Raw genomic sequence first — 24,085 nt, 5'->3', positions numbered from 1 at the left:
TGGGAAATCTTAAAATAAGTAACTTATGACTTAAAATGATTAAGTGCGAAATAAGTGATAAGTTGATAAATACTTATAAGTTCTATAAGTGTTTGGATAAATTTACTTATAAGTCAGAATTTTTTTTACTTAAATAAATTAAAACAAATAATTATTAAATATAATTATCTTAGTTCATGAATCTTAAATTAGAAAATATTTAAAAATTTATATTTTAAAATCAAAACTTTAGAAAAAAGTGAAAAAATGAAAATAAGTTGGAAAAAAGTACGCCACTGCCAACTTTCAACTTATCAGCTTATAAGTTGTAAATTCAGCTTATAAGTTGGGTCGACAAACACTCGTCGATAAACTGTTAAGGGCTTATAAGCCATAAGTGGCTTATAAGTAGCGTGCCAAACAGGCCCTATATTTTTGCAAATATTTTTAGAGTAAAATAGTATTTTTGCAAATATTTTCAGAAATTACTATAATCACAAATAATTTTATAAAAAGTTGTATTTTTTGGTAAATTCATTTTTCTACTGTCTAAAAGTAATATATAAACTATTCTTTGTCTAATATATACATTTAATATTTTATTCCAAAACCAAAAAGACATTGTCATAAGCATACAAAAGCACTAGTTTTAGAATAAAGATTAAGTTTGTAGTCCAAATATATACAAATATAAATTTGTAATAGAAAAGGCCGACGACAATTAAAATAAATAAAGTAATATTATAATAACATATTTCGTACATTTGAAAATAATAATTCTTCTTTGAAATATAGTTTATAGTCAAATTGTCAAATTTTAAATGTCAATTTTACGTATTATACAATATAATATTCTCAAAAATATCTAGGATACTTTTTTTGTTCTTTAAAAATACGGTTATTTTTAAAAAATATTGTTATTCTAACTTTTTAATATATCTTTTTTATTTGTCAAAAATATTTAAATATTTTATATTTGGTAAATTCAATTAATTTATTATTGTGTATCTGAATATTATTTTATAGTATAATCGAATAGAAAACAATTAAAAGTTACTCCATCCGTCAAGTTTGGTATTTTTTTTGAAAAGCACCAAAATATATATTAATGGGACAAAGACCTAGCATCCAACAATACATCATTATCCAATTGTAAAATGGGCTTCATAATTCAAGTCATTCATCCAACAAACCACTAAAACTAAGCCCATCAAACTAAATAACTTAGATAATAGAAACAATAAAATTAAGTAATTGTTTGGAGGCCCAAACAACTAAACAACAACTTTCCATCTTCCCTGACTTAGACTTCCATGCCTGCATCTCTTTCCTGACCCTCCATAGCCTCTCCACTTGCAATCACAGCTGGAAGACCAATAACAACTTCTATGTTGTTAAACTCTTCTCCCTCCTCACCACCAACAGCAGTTGCACCTTGAACCCGCCCATTTTTTTGCAAGCCTGGAACCTGAACTAGAGCACCAACCACACCATTAACCTCATGCACTTGATCATCTACCTCATCTTGAAGCAATGCAGACTCAATCTCCTCCTGCCAAACAGCTCTCAATCGCTGATCAACACTTCCTAAGCCCATATCCAAGTACCATATTTCCTCTATCCTACCAAAATCTTCCTCGATTATCACCATCTGCTCCCAATGATGAGCTTCATACTCCACAAGATAAGCAGCTAAAGTATTAGCCTCCCTGTCCACAAGCTTTAATTCACACTTGAAATTTTTATCAGCCTTACGCTGATTAAGTTGCCACAACACATGAGCATACTAAGGACGACCCTCCAACACAATAGAGTTGTATAAATCCCAGTGAGCATCCACATGATCCGTATCCAAAATAATCTTCTTATAACCCTTGTAAAAAGCCTCATTGAGCCCTTCCAACAACGCATGCAACTGACTCCCCCTCTGATCTTCAAAGCCTAATGAACCAGCCGTCATATGAAGAATGACCCCAACCCCATCTCTAAACACAGTCCCTATCCCTATATGATTTTCAATTGGCAGAGCCTCTTGAGAGAAGAAACTGTGCACATTACACTTTATAACCCTTTTGCTAGGCATCAACCACCTAACATTAACATTGACATCTTCTTCTTCCATCAAAAAAACTAAGAAAATCTATCTAAACTAACCCCCTTGTTTTAATAAAATGAAAAGCCTAATCTGTAGATAATACAGCAGCAAACAAAACGCTGCTATATATATGAGTACTTAAGAGCCCCCCCCCCCTAAATGCTATCACACACCCCTAAACACACAATCCATCTCCCCAAGCAAACGTTTACACTGTACTCCAGAGTTTGAAAATGGAGAGAAGAAAAAAGAAGAAAAAAATAATTTTGAAATTTTCCTTCCTAGGCGTGCTCCCGAATTTTTTGGCGAGAGAAGAGAAGTGATCAGGAGAGAAAATTTCCTATAATTTTCCCCCAAAACTTTCTTCCCAAAAATGGGAAGATTTGGAAAGATCTTCTCACATTATCTTCTTTTTCATAGTTACTTTCTCTCCTTTTTACAAAAACTCGGGAGCACACGACTGATTTATTTTCTTCTACTATTTCTCTTCTCTTCTCTTCTTCTCCCATCCCTTCTCTTCTCTTCTCTGGAGCACAACGTTAAGTTCCCAAGAAAAATATGGATGCTTTTTCATTTTCCCAAGTTAACATAATGACCCTAGGTACAATAATTACTCTAAAACCCCTAAAAAAATTGAACAAAAAATTTATTAAATAAACTCTCACCCCCTAAAAATAAAAATCCCCCACTAAATGTATTACACCTCGAAATTGCATGCATGACAAGGTGTAAAAAACATTTCAAGCACCACTTATCTCCAAATTCTTAAAAAGGGTTCCCCTTCTTACATTCGAATCTGTCACTACATTCCATTCTCTCTTAATATGTTTTAGCTGCACTGTTAAAAACTTACCATGCCAAAGCTTATCCTGAATAACAGCTACATCAGTTTGCTTCACCAACAACTCATTGTCTGAGAGAATTAGAATCTTATTTTGCTTCCAACAACTGTCCTTCAAAATTTTGAGCAAAGTTTCCAATACAAGATACTCTACTTCAAATACTTTATTAGCTGTTGAGGAACCAGCAAATTGTAGTAAAACTTCCCTAATTATTGAGTTTAAAATGTCGTGGGAAAAAAGTAAAAAAAAAAAGATAAAGTGGTGTGACCAATCAATATTCAATATATAAATCAGTGTAGTAGAAGATGTAAGTGGGTGTTGTAATTTTTATACTATAAAATTGTTACTATTTATTTTCAGTTTTAAAATATATAAAATTGAATGAGTCATCCCAAAAATAAAAATGTATAGAAATGAATGGGAGGCAAGGAGTAACATATTTTTAAAAAAAACTATAATTTTTTTGAATAATCAAGTATATCTAATAAGTACTATATAAATTTAAAATAGAATATTTTATAATTTTAAAAAAAAGTGCAATTTACGTATAAAGATATAAATATAAATCTACAATTTGGCTAATAATGTGATGGAAAGGACAATGTGTTAATCCCGAGAAGCAGGACATGCAGTACTCCCCTCTGTGCCTACAAAATATTTTCTATTTGTATTTGACACATTTGCAAATGCACATTTTTTATTATTAATATTTTTAATTTTGTATTAGTATTAAATATAAAATTTTCATTGTATTATAGTATTCATATATACGAATTTAACAAAATCACTCATTACTATGTTTGATCTTATAGATTATACGTAAATTAGTATTCAATCTCTTACCATGAACAGTACGAAAAGTCAAAACATGAAAAATATTTTGGGACGGAAGGAGTAGTAATTAACACAGTGCAGTCGAACTCAATTTACAAGAACGGACCATTTAATACTTACAAGGTTACAAAGGTAATTACAGATTACTGCGTAAAGCAAATTATTATTGCATTTAGCACGACCCTACGCAAAATCTAAACTATCATCAAAATGTTTTCAAAATTTTGAATTTAGTTTATCTCAGGATAGTGAGGAGTGAGGACATGCGAGGCTAGTCAAACGAAAGAATGCTCTACTCTCGAGGACTGGCCGCCCACGAATGTCCTTTCCGGGGCGAATACTACCAGAACGGCCCAATCTACAAGTCAAAAAAGTCCACATCACTTCATCGACCTAACGAATATTTATAGTCGGTCAACTTATTATATAGAGAAATTTTCGCATTTTTATCCTGTCAATTGGTTCAATTTGTAAAATACCATGAACCTCAGCCTCTTCAACAAGGGCAATTTTGTATAATTTTCAAATTGACCATAATGACACACGGCGTTCAAAAGAGTCGCCTCTCAACAACCTTGTCATCCATGAAATTATCATGTCGTATTCTAGCATCTTTATTTATATATGATGATCACCCTTTCTTGCGAATATAAATACTACATAGATTTATTAGATAGCAAGTAGTTGTGGTAACATTAAGAAATATATTTGGGAAGTTAACAAGGTGTGGTCAATAATGAAGGGTAGGCAAAACATGATGGAGCAAAAGAAGAGTTACACCAAAGAAGAAACATATTTAGGTGTTGCAGTTCATAGCCAAGTTCGAAAAATAAAGCAAGAAATGGAAAAGATTGAGCAGCCATCGCTTGAAGAACCCGAGTTTTTGGCAGGGCCGGTTTTTCGAGAGATTAAGAGGCAGCAGCGTTCTAGATCACCTCTTGGGATAGCTCATAGGCCTATTTCTGTTGGTAACTCTTAGATTTTTAGGTTCATGTTTATGTTAAGAATATATAGATGGAGTTCTTTTTATCTTTATCTTTGTTCTTGATTCTATGTGATCAGTTTGTTTCTTCAACTTGCCTTTTTGTTTGTATATACTTGTTGTGAAGGTAAGAAAACTTTCTTGATGGATTGAATTTTATAGATCTTTCTTCTCTTTTTGGGTTTAAAAATTGGTTTTTCAAGTGAGAATTTCTCATTTTTCTTCTGTTCAAACCTTTTTATGTAGCTATTAAGCTTGAAGATTCAACTAAACTTGTAAAAGTTGTTTTTTTTTTGTTCTGGTTCTTTTGCTACTTGTTTCAAAGTAAAAGGAAGAAGATATGAGAGAAAGAGAACCAGTAGTGTATATTTTTCTATAGGAGAGGACAAGAGCTAAAAGTTAAAGAGGAGCATTATTAGCAATAGTTGCTAAACTGAACATTAAAATCTCACTCTGATTATGATGCAAACGGTCCCTAAAAATGTTTGGTTATGTTTCGATTTTTTGTATATTCAACATTAATTATTGTAATTAATGACAAACATATTATCATTCATTTAAAAAATGAACCTGAGTAAACTAAGAATTCACCTCACAATTAATCAAGAAGTTGAAATTGAATTTCTTTTTTCTTTGGCCAATGTAAAAATACTCCATTTCAAAGCATTGAAATGATAAATGGTATCCCAAGTAATTTAACGAAAAATGTATGTAATCCACTGAACATTAGTGTTTGAGGTTTTCTTAGCTCCAGGATACTAATTTGATCAAGAGGACTACTGTTGCATTGCAATATTTTTAGTCATCAATTGAGTAGAGAGTTTGTGTTGCATTTGTTGTGCGCAGACAAGTCGGTGTTTATTACAATAGCATACAATTAGCAGCAATTGGCTTGGAGTTTTCAGCTATGAAAAGATTGTCCATGTCACTTATCGTTTTTAAAGGAATGCACGGCAGATTACTTTCGTCTTTTCCATGTTGAAGTTGTTCTGAGTTCTGGTTCGGTCTCTGTCTTCAAGTATTTTATAATTACCATTCAAGTAGAAAAATGATTGATTTCCAGTTCCATTTTTCGAAATTATTATATTTTGGTGAGTTTTGTTAATGGGTAGGATGCAATGTGATGTACCAATAATATTATTATTAGTCTATAATTTTAGGAGATGATCTTCTTTGCTTAATTAGCCAACCCCTTCAAATGGGATTGTTGTCCTTTATTTATACTAAGTCCCAAATGGGCTCAATCCTTACAATGTGGGCCTTCTTGGGCTTTACATAATGTATTGTGATTATTCTAACTATAATTCCTTTGGGCCGTCTTGTCCTGGTCCAACATTAGTCCCCCTCCTTGCTTTGCGCGATATCTTTAGATTTGCGTTTTCGTGCTCTCCACCCTTGCGCTTTGAATTCCGAGGTTTTTGTTTTGATACCTGAATAAAGTTAGTGACCGGATAGGATAATGAAATGAAGGGAAAAATTAGTGAAAAAACGAACGAACGAAGCAAAAGAAAAATAAGAAATAACTGTTAATTCGAGATAGGAGTCAAATGTGTGTGTCCGAAAAAAGAAAGGAATTAAACGTAATGCTTTTTTTTTCTTTTTTTTTTCTTTTTGAAGGTATATATCCGCTCATGTGTGTTTTTGAATTTATTTTTCCAGGTTTTTTTTTGTTTTTGCAGGTTTCCAGGCTAACCTCTTCGACTTCCTCTCCAGGTATCTAAAAGGGGATTGCAGCGCGTTCTGGGCTCGCACTGTAAGTCGTCTACTCTCTCTCTCTATTCCTTTTCCTTTTTATCTGCGGGTCGGTCGTGTTTATAGTTTACCGATTTATAATGGCCGACTTTCCTTCGTCGTCGTCGTCGCATAGTGCCACCAACCGGGACCCCGGGAAGCGACCGTTAGAGGAGGGTGACGAGGAGTCTGTTTTGAACTTGGATAATCTAGAAATCCCGGACCTAGGTCAGTGTGGATCTTTTGATTTCTTAGGAAGCGATGAGTTTTTGAGGGGGGTGCCTCCAGGTCCTATGCCCTCTCCACCCTTAAGTCCTCGTACCCTGGAACTTAGGAATAGAACGGTCGAGGAAAGTCTTCGACTAGGTAGGATCGAATTTGAGAGCAAACCTAGTTTAAACTATCTTAGTTATTACATCACCGTCGACCCCCCTGCGAGTAAGTTGGAGAAGTACATCGACCTGTCTAACGGCTACCGTTACCGAGTGCCGAAAGCAGATGAGAGGGTTTGGATGATGCCCGAGTTCGGGATGCATGGGGTTGCGATGATAATGTTTCAGTTTGGTCTTCGTTTGCCCATGCATCCGTTCTTCCTGACGATGTATGAGGCTATCGGTTGTGGTTTAGGGCAGCTGACACCAAATTCTGTTGCTCAGTTAAGTGGTTTCGTGGCGCTGTGCTGTGATAAGGGTCGATCACCGACTTTGAAATTGTTTTTCTCTATTTATGGTGTGCGGTACTATGGTGGCCAAGTATATTTCGACTCCCGACATCGACGGATGAAGATTGTTAGTGTTAGGTCATCGAATTCTGGTTATCACTCGCAATGGTTGTACGTTGGGGGTCCTGACTTGGAATTTGTAAAGCCTTGCGGGAAAGTTAGCCAGGGCACGATTGATTATTTAAATAACATGGAGAAGCACGATACTGCCTACCTCGATGAGTTTCATGGGTCGAGGACCTGGTATACGCACTTAGATTTGAAGGACTCTGGATTTTTAGGGATGCACGATTGTAAGGGGGATGTATTAATTGTTATTGCCCTTATTTTGCTTACGTACTTAGTTTTTGTACTTGTCATTGTCGGCTCTTGCTTATTTTAATTTTCGTAAGTGCTTATATATAGGATGGCTGACTTATTGTTTTGTTTCTTTGTAGTGGAAGGCGCCTCACTTAAAAAGGTTTTAGACGGAGGGATTCGAGGAGGAATGGACAAGGCAATGATGTTGTTATTGCAGCGTGCTGCGAGGAAGCCTGCCGATGCGGCCAGGGCTGGACCGTCGGGGGTTCCTCATTCAGTTTCAATTGAATTGCTTGATGACCAGGGAAACAAGGTAATTGAAGACAATGAGAGGGTTGTTTCAGATCTTGTCCGCGTGGAGGGTAACCCTCGAAAGCGGTTTCGGAGGGAGGATGATGAAGTGGCTGTTGGAGGCCGGGGGGGCGGGGTCGAGGGTGTGAACAAAGATGTGGCCACTGCCGGGGAAAGGGTTTATGGGAAGACCGTCGACCCTCGGTCGAAGAAAGAGGTGATGAGGGTCGAGATTCAGCCCACGGAGCGATGGACGGGGGGATCAACTGTGCCCTTGAGGGCACTTAACCTCTTTAACTTACCTCAGGACTTGGTTGCTTATGATGGGAGGAAGCGTGAGGACCTTGTTGATCGATGTAAGAGCCGGGCTGGGAGGGTACGTTCATTCCCTTCTCTTTCTTTTTAATGTGCATGTTTCTTTGTTTTCATGTTCGGTCATGGTCGTTTATAGTCATAGTTGCCGACCCTGTTTTCATGTCCCCCCCGTTTTTTTTTTTTTTTTTTTTTTTTTTGCAGTTTCTTTCCGATTTTATGCATATACTGGAGGATTACAAGGCTGATGTTGATGGTGAGGCTTGTTCCAAGCTCGAAGCTGAAGTTGCTGCCTTGAAGGGGGAAAAGAAGAAGATTGCGGTAGGTTTTGCGGAACTCGAGCACAGGGTGGCTGATTTGTCTAAGGCAAATTCCGCACTGTCGAAAAAGGTTGCTGAGATGGAGGCTACAGAGCAGGTGTCGAGTGGGAGGATACAGGAACTCGAGGGTCGACTGCTCGAGGTGGAAAGGGAGCTTGAAGAGGAAAAAGGCAAGCGCCAAGGCTTGCTTCGACAGGTCGAAGGAATGGATGGCTCCTACAAGTTGATCGTGAAAGAAAATGCGGATTTGAAGACAGAGGTAGAGAAAGCCGTTGAAGATATCGCTGGTGCTCTGGGCGACGGTTATGGACGATGCCTTCGACGGATGGAAGAGGCTGGTTTTGCCGTCGAGGGTCATGCCTTTGATGACTATCTTCGTGACCTGGCATCGAAGGGTGGTAACGCGTGAAGGCAGGGTATGCCCTGTGATTTTTGTAATCGTATTTGAACATTTTTAAGTGTTTAAGAGCTTTATTGATACCAACATCATGGAAGTCCCAGAACTTGAGAAGTGTAGTAATCACTGTGGTCCTGGATTTGTAAGAAGTATAAGGTATGCGATCCATTATTTAAGCTTATTTCTATGATGTAAGCAGTTACGTATTGGCTGGTTTTGCTATCTATTTGTCTCGAGTTTGAAACATTAAGTCGTTTGTTAGCTTCGTAGTCGAGTGTTTACATTATGAGAGAGATTTTATTGCCCAGACCGTCGTCGTGAAGTGGTTGTATAAACACTTGCCTAGAAATGAATGATTATTTTTAGTTAAGTAAGGAGCGAAGGAAGTGAAAGTCTGTGCTTTTTCCAAGTTAAAGGAATTTGTTCATCATAACCTCGTAGCGACCCCTATTATATCGAGGGTTTGTTTTTGAAATGGCATTTTACTGCCTCAAGATAACAAGTTACAACTGAGATTAAATTACTGATAGAACTTTTTGAGGTGAATTCCATTCCAAGCATTTTTGATGGGTTTCCCGTCGAGGTGCGCAAGCTCATAGGTCCCCGTGCTTACAAGTCTCGAGATCCGATAAGGGCCTTCCCAAGCTGGTTTGAATTTTCCTGAGACAGTGGGTTGTGATGCTGCGGAATCTCTTAAGACAAGGTCGTTAACCTTGAAGTCTTTGGGTTTGACTTTTTTGTTGAAGTACCTTGCAGTTTTTTCTTGTTGGGAAACCATCCGCATTCGGGCTTCTTCCCTTGTTTCTTCTAACAGATCATTGTGAAGGCGGAGTCCGACGAGAGATAGAGCGGGATCGAATACGTCGATCCGTGGTGAGCTGAGACTTATCTCGACAGGTACGACAGCGTCGACTCCATATGCAAGTCGGAAGGGAGTTTCGCCCGTCGCACTTCGGGGAGTCGTCCTATATGACCACAATACATTCGGTAGTTCGTCGACCCAACATCGGGGTACTTCTTCAATTCTTTTCTTCAGGCCTTGTAGGATGGTTCTATTTGTTACCTCTGCTAGTCCATTTGTTTGGGGGTATGCTACAGATGCTTTGATGTGCTGGACTTTTAATTCGAGCAGAGCCTCCTCAAATTGCTTTCCTACAAACTGAGTGCCGTTATCAGAAACTAAGATTCTGGGGATCCCAAAGCGAAAGACGATGTATTCCATAAAGAATTCTATCATCTCTTTTTCTCGAATTTTAGCAAGTGGTTTTGCTTCGACCCATTTGGTTGCGTAATCCACAGCGACTACGATGTATTGGCACTGATTTTTGGATTTTGGAAAGGGACCCACAATGTCTATTCCCCATTGGAAAAAGGGGCATGGGCTGAGAATAGAGTTCAGCTCAGTTGTGGGTCGACGGTTTACATTTCCGTGCAGCTGACATGCTTGACATTTCTTGACGTAATCTTCACAATCTTTCCGGATTGTAGGCCAGAACAGGCCTTGTCGGATAACTTTGAGGGCTAATGTTTTTCCTCCTAGGTGTTCTCCACAGATTCCCGTATGTATTTCCACGATCGCTTGGAGGGCCTCTTCTGGAGACAAGCAACGGAGCAGAGGCTCAGAGAGGGCACGTCGGTATAACTCCGAACCCACAACACAGTAGTTCCTGGCTTTGAACATGAGAGTGCGGGCTTCGGACTTATGCTCAGGCAACTTGTTGTCAATAATGTACTCAAGGAAGGGTTGGCGCCAATCGAACCTAGCCTGGATTTGATTGACTGATATTTCATCGATAGAGGGGGTTTCCAAAATGTCGACGTATGTTGGGCTGAGATTAGTGGGGAGGCTGGAAGAGGCTAGTTTGGCTAGAGAGTCTGCCCACTGGTTCTCCTCCCTGTCGACGTTTGACATTTTCCATGAAGGGAATTTGCTAAGAAGCTCTTGTGTTCTTGTTAAATATCGGGCCATCCTTTCATTATGCGTCTTAAATTCGCCACTTATCTGTTTGCAAACCAACTGAGAATCCTCAAATATGTCAATGACCTCTGCTTCGAGATCGGTTGCGAGTTTTAGACCGGCAATGAGTGCCTCGTACTCGGCCACGTTGTTTGTGGCGGAGAACCCGAACTTGAGAGCCTGCTGAATTTTGAATCCTCCTGGGCTGATTAATATGACCCCTGCTCCTCCAGAGCCGGACGTCGAGGAACCATCAACGAACAGAAGCCACGGACGAGACTGGTCCTCTTCAGGTTTGTGCGTCTTGGATTGGAACTGGCATTCGGCGACGAAATCTGAGAGAACTTGGGCCTTGATCGCCGTTCGAGGTTTATACTCGATGTAGAACTGGCTTAACTCGATGGTCCAAGCTGCGAGCCTGCCTGTTATGTCGGGCTTGTGCAGGATTCTTTTCAGAGGAAGATTGGTCAGGACATGGATTTCTCTCGCTTGAAAATAATGGCGTAGCTTACGACTCGCGACAACGAGAGCGTATACGAGTTTCTCGACTTGAGGGTACCTTGTTTCCGCGTCTCGTAGTGAGTGGCTGATGTAATATACAGGAATATCTTTTCCCTCATCGACACGGACCAATACTGCCGCGACCGTTTCGTCGGAAGCTGAGAGATATACCCGTAGCGGCTCACCTGTTAAGGGTCGTGTTAAAACTGGAGGATTTGTCAAAAACATCTTTAGCTCCGTGAAATTCTTTTCACAGTCTTCGTTCCATTCAAACTGCGATGATCTGGAAGCTTTTTTCATTGCAGAGAAAAACGGGAGGCATCTCTTTGAAGATTGAGGAATGAACCTTCGAAGTGCGGCTATACACCCTGTGAGTTTTTGTAAGTCTTTAATGGATCTTGGTTTGCTCATTTCTAGGATGGCTTTTGTCTGAGCTGGATCGGCCTCGATGCCTTTCTGGGTAACAAGGAATCCCAAAAATTTACCTGCAGTAAGGCCGAATGAACACTTTGCCGGGTTCAGTCGCATGTTATTTGCCCTTGCATTGGTGAACGTTTCTCGAAGGTCTGTCACGTGGTCGGAGGTAGCTTTTGACTTTGTGATCATGTCATCGACGTATATTAGCATGTTTCTTCCTATCTGCGAAGAGAATATTTTATCCATTGTCTGCTGAAAAGTAGCACCCGCGTTGATTAATCCGAAGGACATTACTTTGTATCCAAAGACCCCTCTATGAGTGATGAAAGCAGTTTGTTTCCAGTCATGGGAATCCATCTTAATTTGATTATACCCCGAAAAGGCGTCCATAAAGGACAGGAGTTCGTTTCCCGCTGTGGCGTCGATGAGTTGGTCGATATTGGGCAAAGGGTAAAAATCTTTAGGGCACGCCCTATTCACATCTGAATAATCAATGCACATTCTCCACTTCCCATTGCTTTTCTTAACCAGAACTACGTTTGATATCCACGTGGGGAATTGCACGGGCTCGATGAAGCCGGCGTCGAGGAGTCTGTCGACCTCTTGGTCGATGGCTGCTCTTTTCTCGGCCGAGAATATGCGTTGTTTCTGGCGCACAGGCCTGGTGTCTTTACTGATGTGCAGCGAATGTCGAGCAGTGGTCTCTGGGATGCCAGGCATGTCTCTCGGGACCCAAGCGAAAATGTTGGAGAATTCCCGAATGAGGTTTGTGATATCTCTTTTGAGATCTGATGAGAGGTTTTTGCCAATTCTTGTTGTTTTATCTGGGTTTCCTTCAAATACTTCTATATCTTCTGTTTCTTCGAGAGGGGAGCATGAATTGCTTGTGGATGAGTCAACCAATTCTCTTGGGTCGATATCTAGTACTTGATTGACTTCTAGCTCTTCCTCTGTCTTTTTTCTTGGAGAAACGGTGGTTAGGTAGCATTGTCTTGCTGTTACTTGATCACCAATCATTTCTCCCACGCCGAAATCTGTGGGAAACTTCATTTTCAAGTGGGAGATAGATGTTATAGCTCGGAGCGCGGTGATCGTTGTTCGTCCCAAAATGGCGTTGAAGCTTGAGGAAGCGCTAATCACATGGAATTTGACCATTTTCCAAATCTGACAGGGAGGGGAACCGAAAAGCACTGGCATATCGATGGTTCCTACAACGTGAACCTCATTGCCTGTGAACCCGTATAGCGGGGTTCGGGAGTTTTCGAGTCTTCGATCTCCTATGTCCATTCGGGAAAAAGCATGGTGATATAACACGTCGACGGAGCTACCATTATCGACCAACATTTTCTTAACCGTATTGTTTCCCACACGTGTTGTGATGACGAGAGCATCTTGATGACCTTCGATGAGACCGGGACGATAATCGTCATCAGAGAAAGAGATGACGGGGGAGGGATTCACTCGAGGGCGTTTAGCTGTCGAGGGATTGACATTAAAGACTTTTCGAGCATAAATCTTGCGAGAGTTGTGGGAGAGGCCCCCGGCGGCTACGCCGCCAAAAATAACGTCGATTACACGGTCGTTTTCACCTCGATGGTGACGTCTGGGTTCATCATCGTGTTGCACATAGTGGACTAGTTGCCCTCGACGAATTTTTCCTTCGATGAGATTGCTAAGTTGAAAACATTGCTCTGTTGTATGGCCGGTGTCTTCATGATATTCACAATATCTGGAGCTTGGGGGTCTTCCTGGTTTCATGGGTCTTGGAGGGCGATAGTCCGGTTCCGTTTTCAACACCGCCAAAATTGTCGTTTTCTCAGTGTTGAGTTTCGTGAACTCTTTTTCAGATCGATTGTGGGGTTGCCAATCCCTTTCTCTTCTATCCCTCGGGGGGAGGTCTGATGTGCGAGGCGGGGGCGACCTACGTCGCTCTCGGCGCCTTTCCCTCGTAGGGGATCGTGGACTGTAGCTTCGGCGTCGTTCGTACTTTGACGACCTCCGTGGAGATTGTATACAGCTTACCGCTTCTTGAAGCATCATGCGGTGTTCTATAATCTGGAACGCAGCCTGTAGTGTTTTCGGCCTTTTTTCAAAGATCTCTTCTAAAAGGAGGCCATGCCTAGACTTATCGATGCCCGCTGTCAGGAAATTGACAGCCATCTATTCTGTTAAGTCTGGAATTTCTGCTATCTCTTCCCTGAACCGGGTTAGAAAACTCCTGAGACTTTCGCCGGAGCGTTGATGCATTGTCATCAAGGATGCAGTAACTTTGATTCCTTTGTAGTTGCTGGAAAATCGGGCTTGAAACTTGCTTTTCAGAGTTGTCCACGAGTCGATTGACCGAGGTGGCAAGTTACTGTACCATCGGAGAGCCGTGCCTTGAAGGCAAGTAGAGAAGAACTGACACCTAGCGATCTCCGAGTGGCCGAAGAAAGCCATGCGACCGTCAAATGTATTTAGAAATGCTAACGGGTCCGAGGATCCGTCGAAATGATCGAGAGCAGGCGTTTTCAACGTCCTGTCGATGCGCGCCTTCTCAAGCACTAATGATAGGGGGCTCTCAGAAACGGTTTCAAACCCTGCCTGATTTCTCATCAAGGTACGCATCTGGGCGATTTCTTCCTGCATTTTAGCGAACTCCTCGTGAGATATAGATTCTGTGGATTCTGTCTGATGTGAGACATCGGCAGATGACACTGTCCTCTGTCGACGTTCGCGAGGTTGCGAATATGTTGACTCCGCCGAGGGCTCATATTCGTACTCCGCATCATCCTCATCATAAAATTCATCATCTTGTCCTTCATTTTGAATTGTAGTTTGTTGGAGCTCTCGACGGAGACGGTGAATCTCACGTTTTCGCTCAAGTTTAGCCTGCAATCTCTGAGCTTCGCGCTCTAGAAACTCGAGTTCTTCATCTGAATCAAGGGAATCTTTCGGATTTCCTTGATTTTGGGCTTTTAGCCTTTCTTTCTTTTCCAAATGTAGCCGAACGTCGCTCGAGAGAACTTTTTTTCCTTTAGATGTTTGAACTCTAAAACGCTGGTCTGACACAGCTTTTCTTTTTCTGTCCCTTTGGAGTGAGTCCTTCAATCCTAGAAATTGATCTTCTGGAGGAGCCTCAGGTGGAGGGAACAAACACTTCGGCTTCAATGCCGGTTGTTTTGGAAGCTCGCGATCGTCGTGGGTCGAGGGGTCGGCGGTAACTTCTGCCGTCAACTTCTTTACCTGAGTTGGTCCGGCGGTTCCCGGATCAAGCTCTTCTACAATCATCTTCTGGTTGGATCTTGTTAAAACAAAGCTCCTTCTAGCGTCAAATAATGTACCAATAATATTATTATTAGTCTATAATTTTAGGAGATGATCTTCTTTGCTTAATTAGCCAACCCCTTCAAATGGGATTGTTGTCCTTTATTTATACTAAGTCCCAAATGGGCTCAATCCTTACAATGTGGGCCTTCTTGGGCTTTACATAATGTATTGTGATTATTCTAACTATAATTCCTTTGGGCCGTGTTGTCCTGGTCCAACACAATGCAATGCAAATGTTTAAATAAAGGTTACCTAAAAAAACTGCTGATGGTCAACAGAGTGATTCGGTTTTATGCTTCCAGAAACTTGTACAATTCAAGCACATGTTTAGGATGTAGATGTCAATTCTCAAAGACTTTCAACATGACTTTGATTAGAGTTCATATCGCTAAATCGATCCTCTAGTTTAAATTTTTTGGTAGTCTAATGTATACTTTAACATTTTTTCTTACTTCTCTTTCCACCAACGATATATATGCTTTTCTATTGTCGTTTCATTTAATATAAACTAGCATGATAACTCATCCGGCACACATCATTTTTTAAAATTTTTTAATTTATCATGCAATTATAATATTTTCGGTTATTTTTATATTAGTAAACGTTATATAATGTATAAAGTATATCAAATACAAGTTGATTATTTATCAATATGTATTATTTTCATAAAAGACATTATCAAATTACACAACGTTTCCAATATAGCTCATTAAGCAAAATATATATATATATATATATATATATATATATATTCTTGTTTCTATTAAATAATTTGTATTTAATGAATGAATATAAATATGGTACTCAGTGTACATTTAAAACAAAACGATTAAACTTAATCTGTACAATGCAATTAGTATATTTATAAAGAAAAAACTAAAAATTAACATATAAGTTGAATACAGAGTTAGAAACTTTGAACAAAAATTTTGAATTTTATTGAAATAAAGTACAGGTATTGGTCTATATTATTACTAAGTACACTACCAACTTACAACTAATTTACTCAATTTTCATAAATAAGAAATACATAACTAAAATCAAAATGACCTACGATCATAATATCCAATAATGTAAAATTTACATACTGTTAATATAAAAGTTGATTTTAATGAAAAATGTTAGTTTTTGAAATTAAACGCATGTATGTATGGAAAAATATTAGTTTTTTATTTACACTACCCTTAACAAAGTAAGATTAAGTTATATATGTAAATTATCGTATGTTACATTTTTTTGTAAATTACGATGATTTCAATTATTTATATGTTAAATATCTTATTTATATACATGTATAATCATTATTAACATCTAGTTAGACAACTAATTACTTAAATAACATGCATTTATAATTATTCAAAAATTAAAATTATGTAATAAATAAATTGTACTCCCTCTGTCCCATTGAATTTTATACGTTACTTTTCAGCACGCTTTTCAATGCTCATTTAAAACATAACTCCACGATATTTTTTATAAAAAAAATCTCTGAATAAAAGTTTTATGTTTAAACTTTTATTCAAAAGAAAAAAATTAAAAAAACATTATGAAACTATACTTTATAGAAACCTCAAAATGCATGCAAATTGTGAACGTATACAATTTAATGGGACGGATATAGTAATAATTTATATATGATATTCACATTATCACAGACAAACAATTCATATTTATTTTTACGCAACTGAGTATCAGTCATGTTTGTAACATAAAAATAAATTATATATTGTAAAGACTTATTATTGATATATGATTTTTTTTAAGAATTCGAAAGAAAAATTGTAATTATATCGTTATTTAAACCGTTTTAAGTTCATTTCATTACGATTCTAATATTTCTTCATATAATCATTTGATAACATTGTATACTATTCTCCTAAAATAAATATTTTTCAATTCTTTAAAGTCTTATAAATATCAGATGAACTCGTTAATTCCTTCAAATTATTGAACAATATACATATATTAACTTTAAATAGTATAATATACATTGAATCAAATGCTACAATATAGTATAGATATAACTTTTATTTGAATAATTTAAAATATTAAAATAATTCAAAATATTTGTACAATATTATCTTGATCAATAAATATTGGTTATCTAAAATAATTCTGTTTAAAAAGCTAGTTTTTTTAAAATGAAAAATAAAAAATAAATTGATTTAATATATCATCGTAGTTTTAACAAATTTCGTGAGATCTCATATCAAATCTCGAATATTTTTAAAATGGGGACAAGTCCCAAAAACAATAATGTGCTACCAGTAAAGTTGGTAATTTTAATACAAATAATCAATTGACTTGATCCTATAAAGACCTCAATCACAATCATTTATATTAACATAAGATATTAAAAAAAATCACATTATTGGTAAAATATTCTTGCCGAGCTTGTAATTTAAATTTACTAAACATAGAATGTGACGATGTTTTTCGACCGGATCATGTAGTCAAATTTCAAGTATTTTTTGAACAATAGGTCAAGTTCTGATTTCAAATTCAAAATAAACTAAAATGCGTTGACTCATTATAATTCGAATTTATCTAAATATGTAATATTAATATAGATGATTTATATATAAGCGATTCTATTCTCAATATTTTCTTTAAAAATTATATATGTACATTTTAATTACTTTTTATAATAAAAAACATGTTAAGAATATATGAAATATATTTTCAAACTAAAAAATGATTAATAGATAAAATAATAATCAATTTACGTAATATGCTTAACTTTATATCTGGAATTCAATTTTTTAAAATTAATTATAAGAATATTCAAGTAACTATCTTTTTTTTGCTGAAGAATTTCAGTAACTATTTTTAAAGTTAAAGAAAATATTTATTTAGCGGAATTACATAGAATAAAGAATACATGTGACAATATAGTGCAGTGATACAGGATTACATATGTGAATGAAATATGTCGACTTCGATTCCCCCAATTCACATCCTCGAACGGAAGATGTATTCAATCAGGGCTGAGCAAAAAACCGAATTAAAACCGAAACCGAACCGAAACCGAACCGAAATCAGGAAAAACCGGATAAAATTGATCCGAATAAAACCGATCTGAAACCGAAAAATAAAAAATCGAACCGATTTAAATGGTCCGGTTCCAGTTATACGTTCCAACCGAACCGATTATTAATTTTAATAAATAAATATTATATTTACATATATAATTTATATATTATATATAATTATGAAAACTTGTAACTGTATTGTTATATTGTAGTCTTTGTTAGGTCTCAATTATTAATGTAATGCAGTGTACTAGTTTTTAATAACAAAGGTTTACAGAGATAGACCAAATAATAATTTGAGTTGCATAAACTTTTTGTTTCCACAGTCTGCATTGCATTTGCATTCAGGGGCAGGTAACAGTGATAGGCTAAAAATACCAAGAATAATAATTTATGGTAGAATGACCGTAAACTTGACTGAAATAATTTGTTTTGGTAAAACAATGCAACTTTGTATTACGCATCAATTTATCTCGTTTGTATATTATTTTTTTATTTGTCGGTTTTATAACCGAAACGGATCTATTTATAACCGAACCGGCGATTTTTAAACCGAAACCGAATTCGAACCGACGGTTGCGTTTTTCGATTTTAAAAACCGAAGATATATGATTGCGGTTCCGGTTTTATTCCGAAACCGAACCCAACTGGCCATGCTCTCCCCTATATACAATATATGGATACGATACGACTTATCCACTCTTTTAAAGTTGAGGTGATCTTTCTATTCATATTTGCCTTCGTAAAATAGCACGGTTTTTTTTACCGCTTGTACTAGTAAGAAGCACGAGTATACAATATGAATTGAACACTCGAGAAGATTGTAATATATTGAACACTCGAAAAGATTGCAACATTTTTTTCCAACACCTCAGTTTTAAATTTAGGCAATACCACCTATATTGGAGCCTGGAGGGAATGTTAACAAAAATTCACAACCTGGTTAACTTTATTGCCATCTGTTTCAATGGCATCAGAGCGACGCAGACCACAACCAAAGAATCCAAAACAGATAATCCAACAATGACCATAACTCAACCAACGCATATGATCGACAAAACAATAGACTAAACTCTGAATTTAATGAATAGAGTTAAGAGGTAACTGCGTGACTAAGAATAGACTAAACTCTGAATTTAATGATTAGAGTTATAGAGGTAACTGCGTGACTGAAGAGAGACACGGATAGTCGTATACATATCCAGGGGAACGAAAGAGAAATAAAATGTTGTAGACATTTGAATTTCCATTGGGTTTTTAAAAATTGCACTGGGAAATATGGTAAGTAACATTCAACCTTGCGAGTCTGACCAAACACCAAAGCTGTGCGCTTAATGTCTCTTATGGACTGGCCTTTTATTAGCCTGTAATAATCCTGACCAAAAGCCTGTAATAATCCTGACCAAAATATTTCACTAGAAAGGATTATCAGCAGCTAGAAGCCTAAATCATGTTTTTCAGAGTTCAAATTTATGGCATATCTAGACCACAAATCACAGTACATAAAAGGAAAGATCGTCATGTATACTTATTGGAGAATGTCATGAAATTCAAACCTGTTTAAACTTACTTTTGTCATCTGTTCCAGTGTCTTACTTTTGTCATCTGTTCCAGTGTCATCCCAACCAGACAGCCCATAACCAACGAAACCATTATATAAATCATGACAAGTATAATCTGAATACTTACACTACTCAGTTAGAGATCAGTCCATCACCATGATCTAGCTATGTATATTATATACTACAATATTACACAATTAGCTAGTTTGCATAACTACTAGGCACAAAGGGTCTTCAGAGCATAATGTCAATTTACAATCAAGGATGCAATTCATTGTTATTGCTTAAAAAAATGCAACGCAACCCAACTGCAGAAAGGTGACAGATCTCTGGTACAACAGTTGAACATACTCTGAATAAAATACGGATTGCTGGATGACTAAAACGAGGGACCTTTCTGCACAAACTTAATGACTTGATCATAGACAATGTCCAAGATATTCAAAGTCATATCAAATTTTTAAAAATCTGTTGCCAATTTTGCGACTGGGAAACACGAATAATAACGTTAAATATTGCAAGCCTGAGCAAATACCAATGCAGCCTGCTTAACGTTCTCAATGGCTTTGGACTCCTATAGCACTATATACAACTCAGACACGGCAAAAGACCTACAGAGGTGACTTCCAAGAAGAATTTAGTTCTGACAACAGGGGTGACAACAAATAATTTAGTTCCGACAACAGGACTGACTATTAAGAAGTTTAAATTCTAACAACAGAGCCTAATTGGGGAAGTATCTAAGAGGGTCAAGTGTAATACGTACAAATTCTGACTTACATCTTTCACTATACAATATTTTTAATAGCTACAAGCTTGCGATCCAGCAATTTTGCACTTACGGTCCGGACCTTAAATTTTTGGTACATAAATGGAGATCATTGTTTTGCAGCAAAAAAGAAAAGGAAAAAGGAAGACCGTCATGGATACTAAAAAAGCATCTTAAAATACATGAGTGATGAGGTGTATAACAAAATCACTAAGTATCTTTAAACTATGTTCTTGTATACACAGCAATCTGCTATCAACATCCAATATAATTCTAATATAATTCTAACACAACAGAGTACTGAAAGCAAAGTATCCAACATATAAGCAGCAATTAAAAACATAATTAAAGGCAATCTAAAATTGTAGCTAATTGTCAACATAATCAATTTATCTTTATCATAACATTTAACGTCAATTATAAACACAACCATCCAGGTAACAAACTACGATCCAACTAGTAACAAAACCTAACCTAACCTCCACCACCACACAAACCGTTTCCTCCGATCACAACTTCTCTAACTCAAAACACCACTAGCAATGAAAACAACACGTAAATGAGAAAACAAGCATAAGCAATCAAGCCACGATGCTCATCACCACACGAAGCCAACTCAACCAAAAGCCTCGTACAAACCCTTGTACTCCACACCACAAAAACACCCGTAACCGCATATATAATCACTCCACCTTGCGGAATAAATAAAGACAATGCAGACAATATAACAATCGGCAACATACAATAACCGATCAAACTCAAACACCGGTACAAGTCCAAATTACCATTACGACCGGCTAACATATTAAACACGACATAAAGAAACAATGCAGATACCGTAACCCAACCCAAAATAATCCCGAAATGTAATTTTCCAGCTAGCAATTGAAACAATCCGAATGCCATTAGGAAAATAAACGGGCCCGAAAGATCAGCGTGTTCGTGTAAATCGGGGTTAAGTTTGAATGGATTGAGAATTGAAATTGTTTTGTGCCAGATTTGTTTAGTGTTGATACCGAGTTCTTCTAGAAGAGGAGGCTCGTCGTCGAAGCCGCCGCCGATGACGGCGGTGGAAGCGCCGTAGAGGGGAGGAGGGAGTGAAGTGGCGACGGTGCCGATGTCGAAGGACATGAAGGGAAGAGACGAAGGGGTGGAGCGAGGAGGTTGGAAAGGGGCGGTGGCGGGACGGTTGCGTTGGGCGGTAAGGTTAGGGTTTGGGTTGTTGCCGGAGGGGAAAATTACCGGCGGGACGTTAAATTGTTTGGCCATGGTTGAGGATTGATGAAATTAGACGAGGGGATTTAAATGGGGTTGTGGGTTTACAGATCTCTCTCTCTCCCCCCCAAAATCTCTCTCGTCTCTCTCTCTCTGGGGGATAAGAGGTTTATATAAATTAAGGAAAATTCTCTAGTTTATATTTCTAACCAGCATGGTTACAGAAATGGGAATTCGGATTAAATCGTCTGAGGTATCGATTTACGATTTATCGGAAATCGGTAATTTATTAAAATATTAAATCGAAATAAAATCAGCTGTACTTTGATATATATATTTAAATTTATATAAGTAAAATATATATTATATATATATCCGTAACATTATCGCCCAGATTTTAATTGCATAATTGCAACTGGGAGGACCTTGAACCAAGTCCATGTGCTAATTTGTACTACAACATAAAGTCTATTGTGCTACAACTCTATAATATAACTAGTTCCTAAACCCGTGCAAGTTATGGACAATTCTTATCTATTAATTTTTAAATATTTTAATATTTATTAAATATATATTTTACAAATGAAAAATATGAGTATATTTATAAAAAATATGTAAGAACGTGTAATATTCAAAGTGATTGTAGTATAAAGGAAAAAATTATTTTAATTTTCTTTATCGAACATTTCACTCTTTAAAATAAATAAGTTGAATTAACTACGCAATAAGAATTGATCCAAATCATTGAAGTAGAGCATGATTATTATTAATGATGTTAGCTAAACATTTCATACCGAGATGTTTTTAGTTTTTAACAGTAATGAAAATTTAAAAATTATCGTGAAATGGGCGATGGTCGTTATGTGCGTTGTTTTAAGAGTTTTTTTTATCTTCTCGCTATGTTCAAATATCAGCGCTATTAATTACTTCCCCCATTCAATTCATGAGCATACTCGACGTCACATATTATTTGCTTACGAGGGTATAGATTGATTCTAAATTATTTATTCATAAATATGATTTTATGTTCATAATTTTTAACTAATTATTGATTCATAGGGAATGATCCTCTGCTCTTATTATAAGATCGTAAATGGATATACATATATTTTGGTAAAGAGAAAAATCTTCTTCTTTAAATATTTTCGTCTCAAATCTATTTCTTTACGACCTCCTTCCATAGATGACTAAAAAAAATACTGAGTTATTTGTGTACCGGCCTATCCCCTTGCCATTTTGCTCCTGTTGGGATAAACATGATTATTTGATTGTTTTGTAAGACATATATAAATTATACGTCAATTTTAATAGTAAAAAAGTAATCAACCAAATTACCAAATTAATGAAAATGGAGGGTAATCAATTGACTTGTGAATTACAGATGTGTTGAAAATTTGTGAAGGGTTTGGTTCAGTGGGTTTGTATTTGGTTTAAAAAATATTAAAACCAAAACGCAACCATATTATCGGATCGGTTTTTATTTGGTTTGGTTATTAATTGGTTCGGTTTTTCATGGTGCGGTTTGGTTCAGTTTTGTTCGGTCTTAGTTTCGATTTCAGTTTTTGGTCCGGGTTTGCTCATCCCTAGAACAATCACAAATATGTATAATAAAATCTCGATGAATGAATACATTCGGGAATGTAATTTTTTTTATCTACCGAGATTATTAATTTATTTGATGAGTTTATTTATTTAGCGAATGTTCGTCTATCGATACTGTATATTTTATGCTTATGAAAATTCTACATTATTTTTTTATAAAATTAGTATAAAGAGGCTAACATGGTTCGATGGTTACAGAGAAAAATATATTTTTAAAATTACTATGATTATAAGATCATGCTTCGGTTCGTTGATTAGAATAAGTTAGCTATGTTACACAAGAAATTTGGGTTTAAAACGAATTTTTTTATTAAAGTTGTCTATGAACTCTAAATTTAATTATAAATAAAAAGTTGTACAATTAAAATATATATACTCTTGTTGTTTTGCCCTAGTATAAAGCTAATATATAGAAATGAGTTAATTAATCAAGCCTCAAATCGTTATATTTTATAGATTTATCAAAATAAATATAGAGTAAGACACAGTGTAAATAAATAATCTTGGAAAAAACTCCTCAAGTGGTTGATATGTTAAATTTACAAATAGTTGACTTGGGTTCGATCCCCATCTAAAATAACAATTTTTAACATTTAATAAAATACAAGGGTAAAATAGTAATTACGAATAAAATGTTTCCCCAGAAACTTGATTAAGTTAATTAGTCAAGCCTTAAATCGTTATATTTTATAGATATATCAAAATAAATATCAAATTAAATATAGAGTAAGACACAGTGTAAATAAATAAGCTCTACCTCAACACTTAATGTTATCAAGAGTTTAACAAATATGTCTTTAGATCAAGTGGTTGATATGCTATTTTTACAAATAGTTGACTTGGGTTTGATTCCCATCCAAAATAATATTTTTTAACATTTAATAAAATACAGGGGTAAAATAGTAATTACGAATAAA

General features: G+C 36.5%; 2 protein-coding genes across 4 annotated transcripts; one reads left to right on the top strand and one right to left on the bottom strand.

Moving 5' to 3' along the window:
* Window positions 1-4,223: 4,223 nt before the first annotated feature.
* Window positions 4,224-10,112, top strand: LOC141724870 (uncharacterized). Of its 3 annotated transcripts, XM_074527156.1 has the most exons (5): window positions 4,579-4,718; window positions 5,579-5,731; window positions 6,412-6,485; window positions 7,622-8,151; window positions 8,292-10,112. In XM_074527156.1, the coding sequence occupies exons 4-5, from the start codon at window positions 7,672-7,674 to the stop codon at window positions 8,814-8,816; spliced, it is 1,005 nt and encodes a 334-aa protein (XP_074383257.1). In that variant the 5' UTR covers window positions 4,579-4,718; window positions 5,579-5,731; window positions 6,412-6,485; window positions 7,622-7,671; the 3' UTR covers window positions 8,817-10,112. The 3 variants fall into 3 exon arrangements, with proteins under 3 accessions (XP_074383259.1, XP_074383257.1, XP_074383258.1); XM_074527157.1 differs by lacking the exon at window positions 5,579-5,731 and having other exon boundaries at window positions 4,665-4,718; XM_074527158.1 differs by lacking the exons at window positions 5,579-5,731; window positions 7,622-8,151 and having other exon boundaries at window positions 4,224-4,718; window positions 8,292-8,986.
* A 10,611-nt stretch (window positions 10,113-20,723) lies between these two features.
* LOC141724868 (uncharacterized) lies at window positions 20,724-21,742 on the bottom strand. Its single transcript, XM_074527154.1, has one exon. The coding sequence runs from the start codon at window positions 21,618-21,620 to the stop codon at window positions 20,877-20,879; it is 744 nt and encodes a 247-aa protein (XP_074383255.1). The 5' UTR covers window positions 21,621-21,742; the 3' UTR covers window positions 20,724-20,876.
* Between the last annotated feature and the right edge of the window lie 2,343 nt (window positions 21,743-24,085).

The sequence above is a fragment of the Apium graveolens genome, chromosome 5, assembly GCF_009905375.1.
Source record: "Apium graveolens cultivar Ventura chromosome 5, ASM990537v1, whole genome shotgun sequence".
NCBI classification, from domain to species: domain Eukaryota; kingdom Viridiplantae; phylum Streptophyta; class Magnoliopsida; order Apiales; family Apiaceae; genus Apium; species Apium graveolens.
Note: the sequence above shows the minus strand (reverse complement) of the source record. Positions and strands in the feature narration are given on the sequence as shown.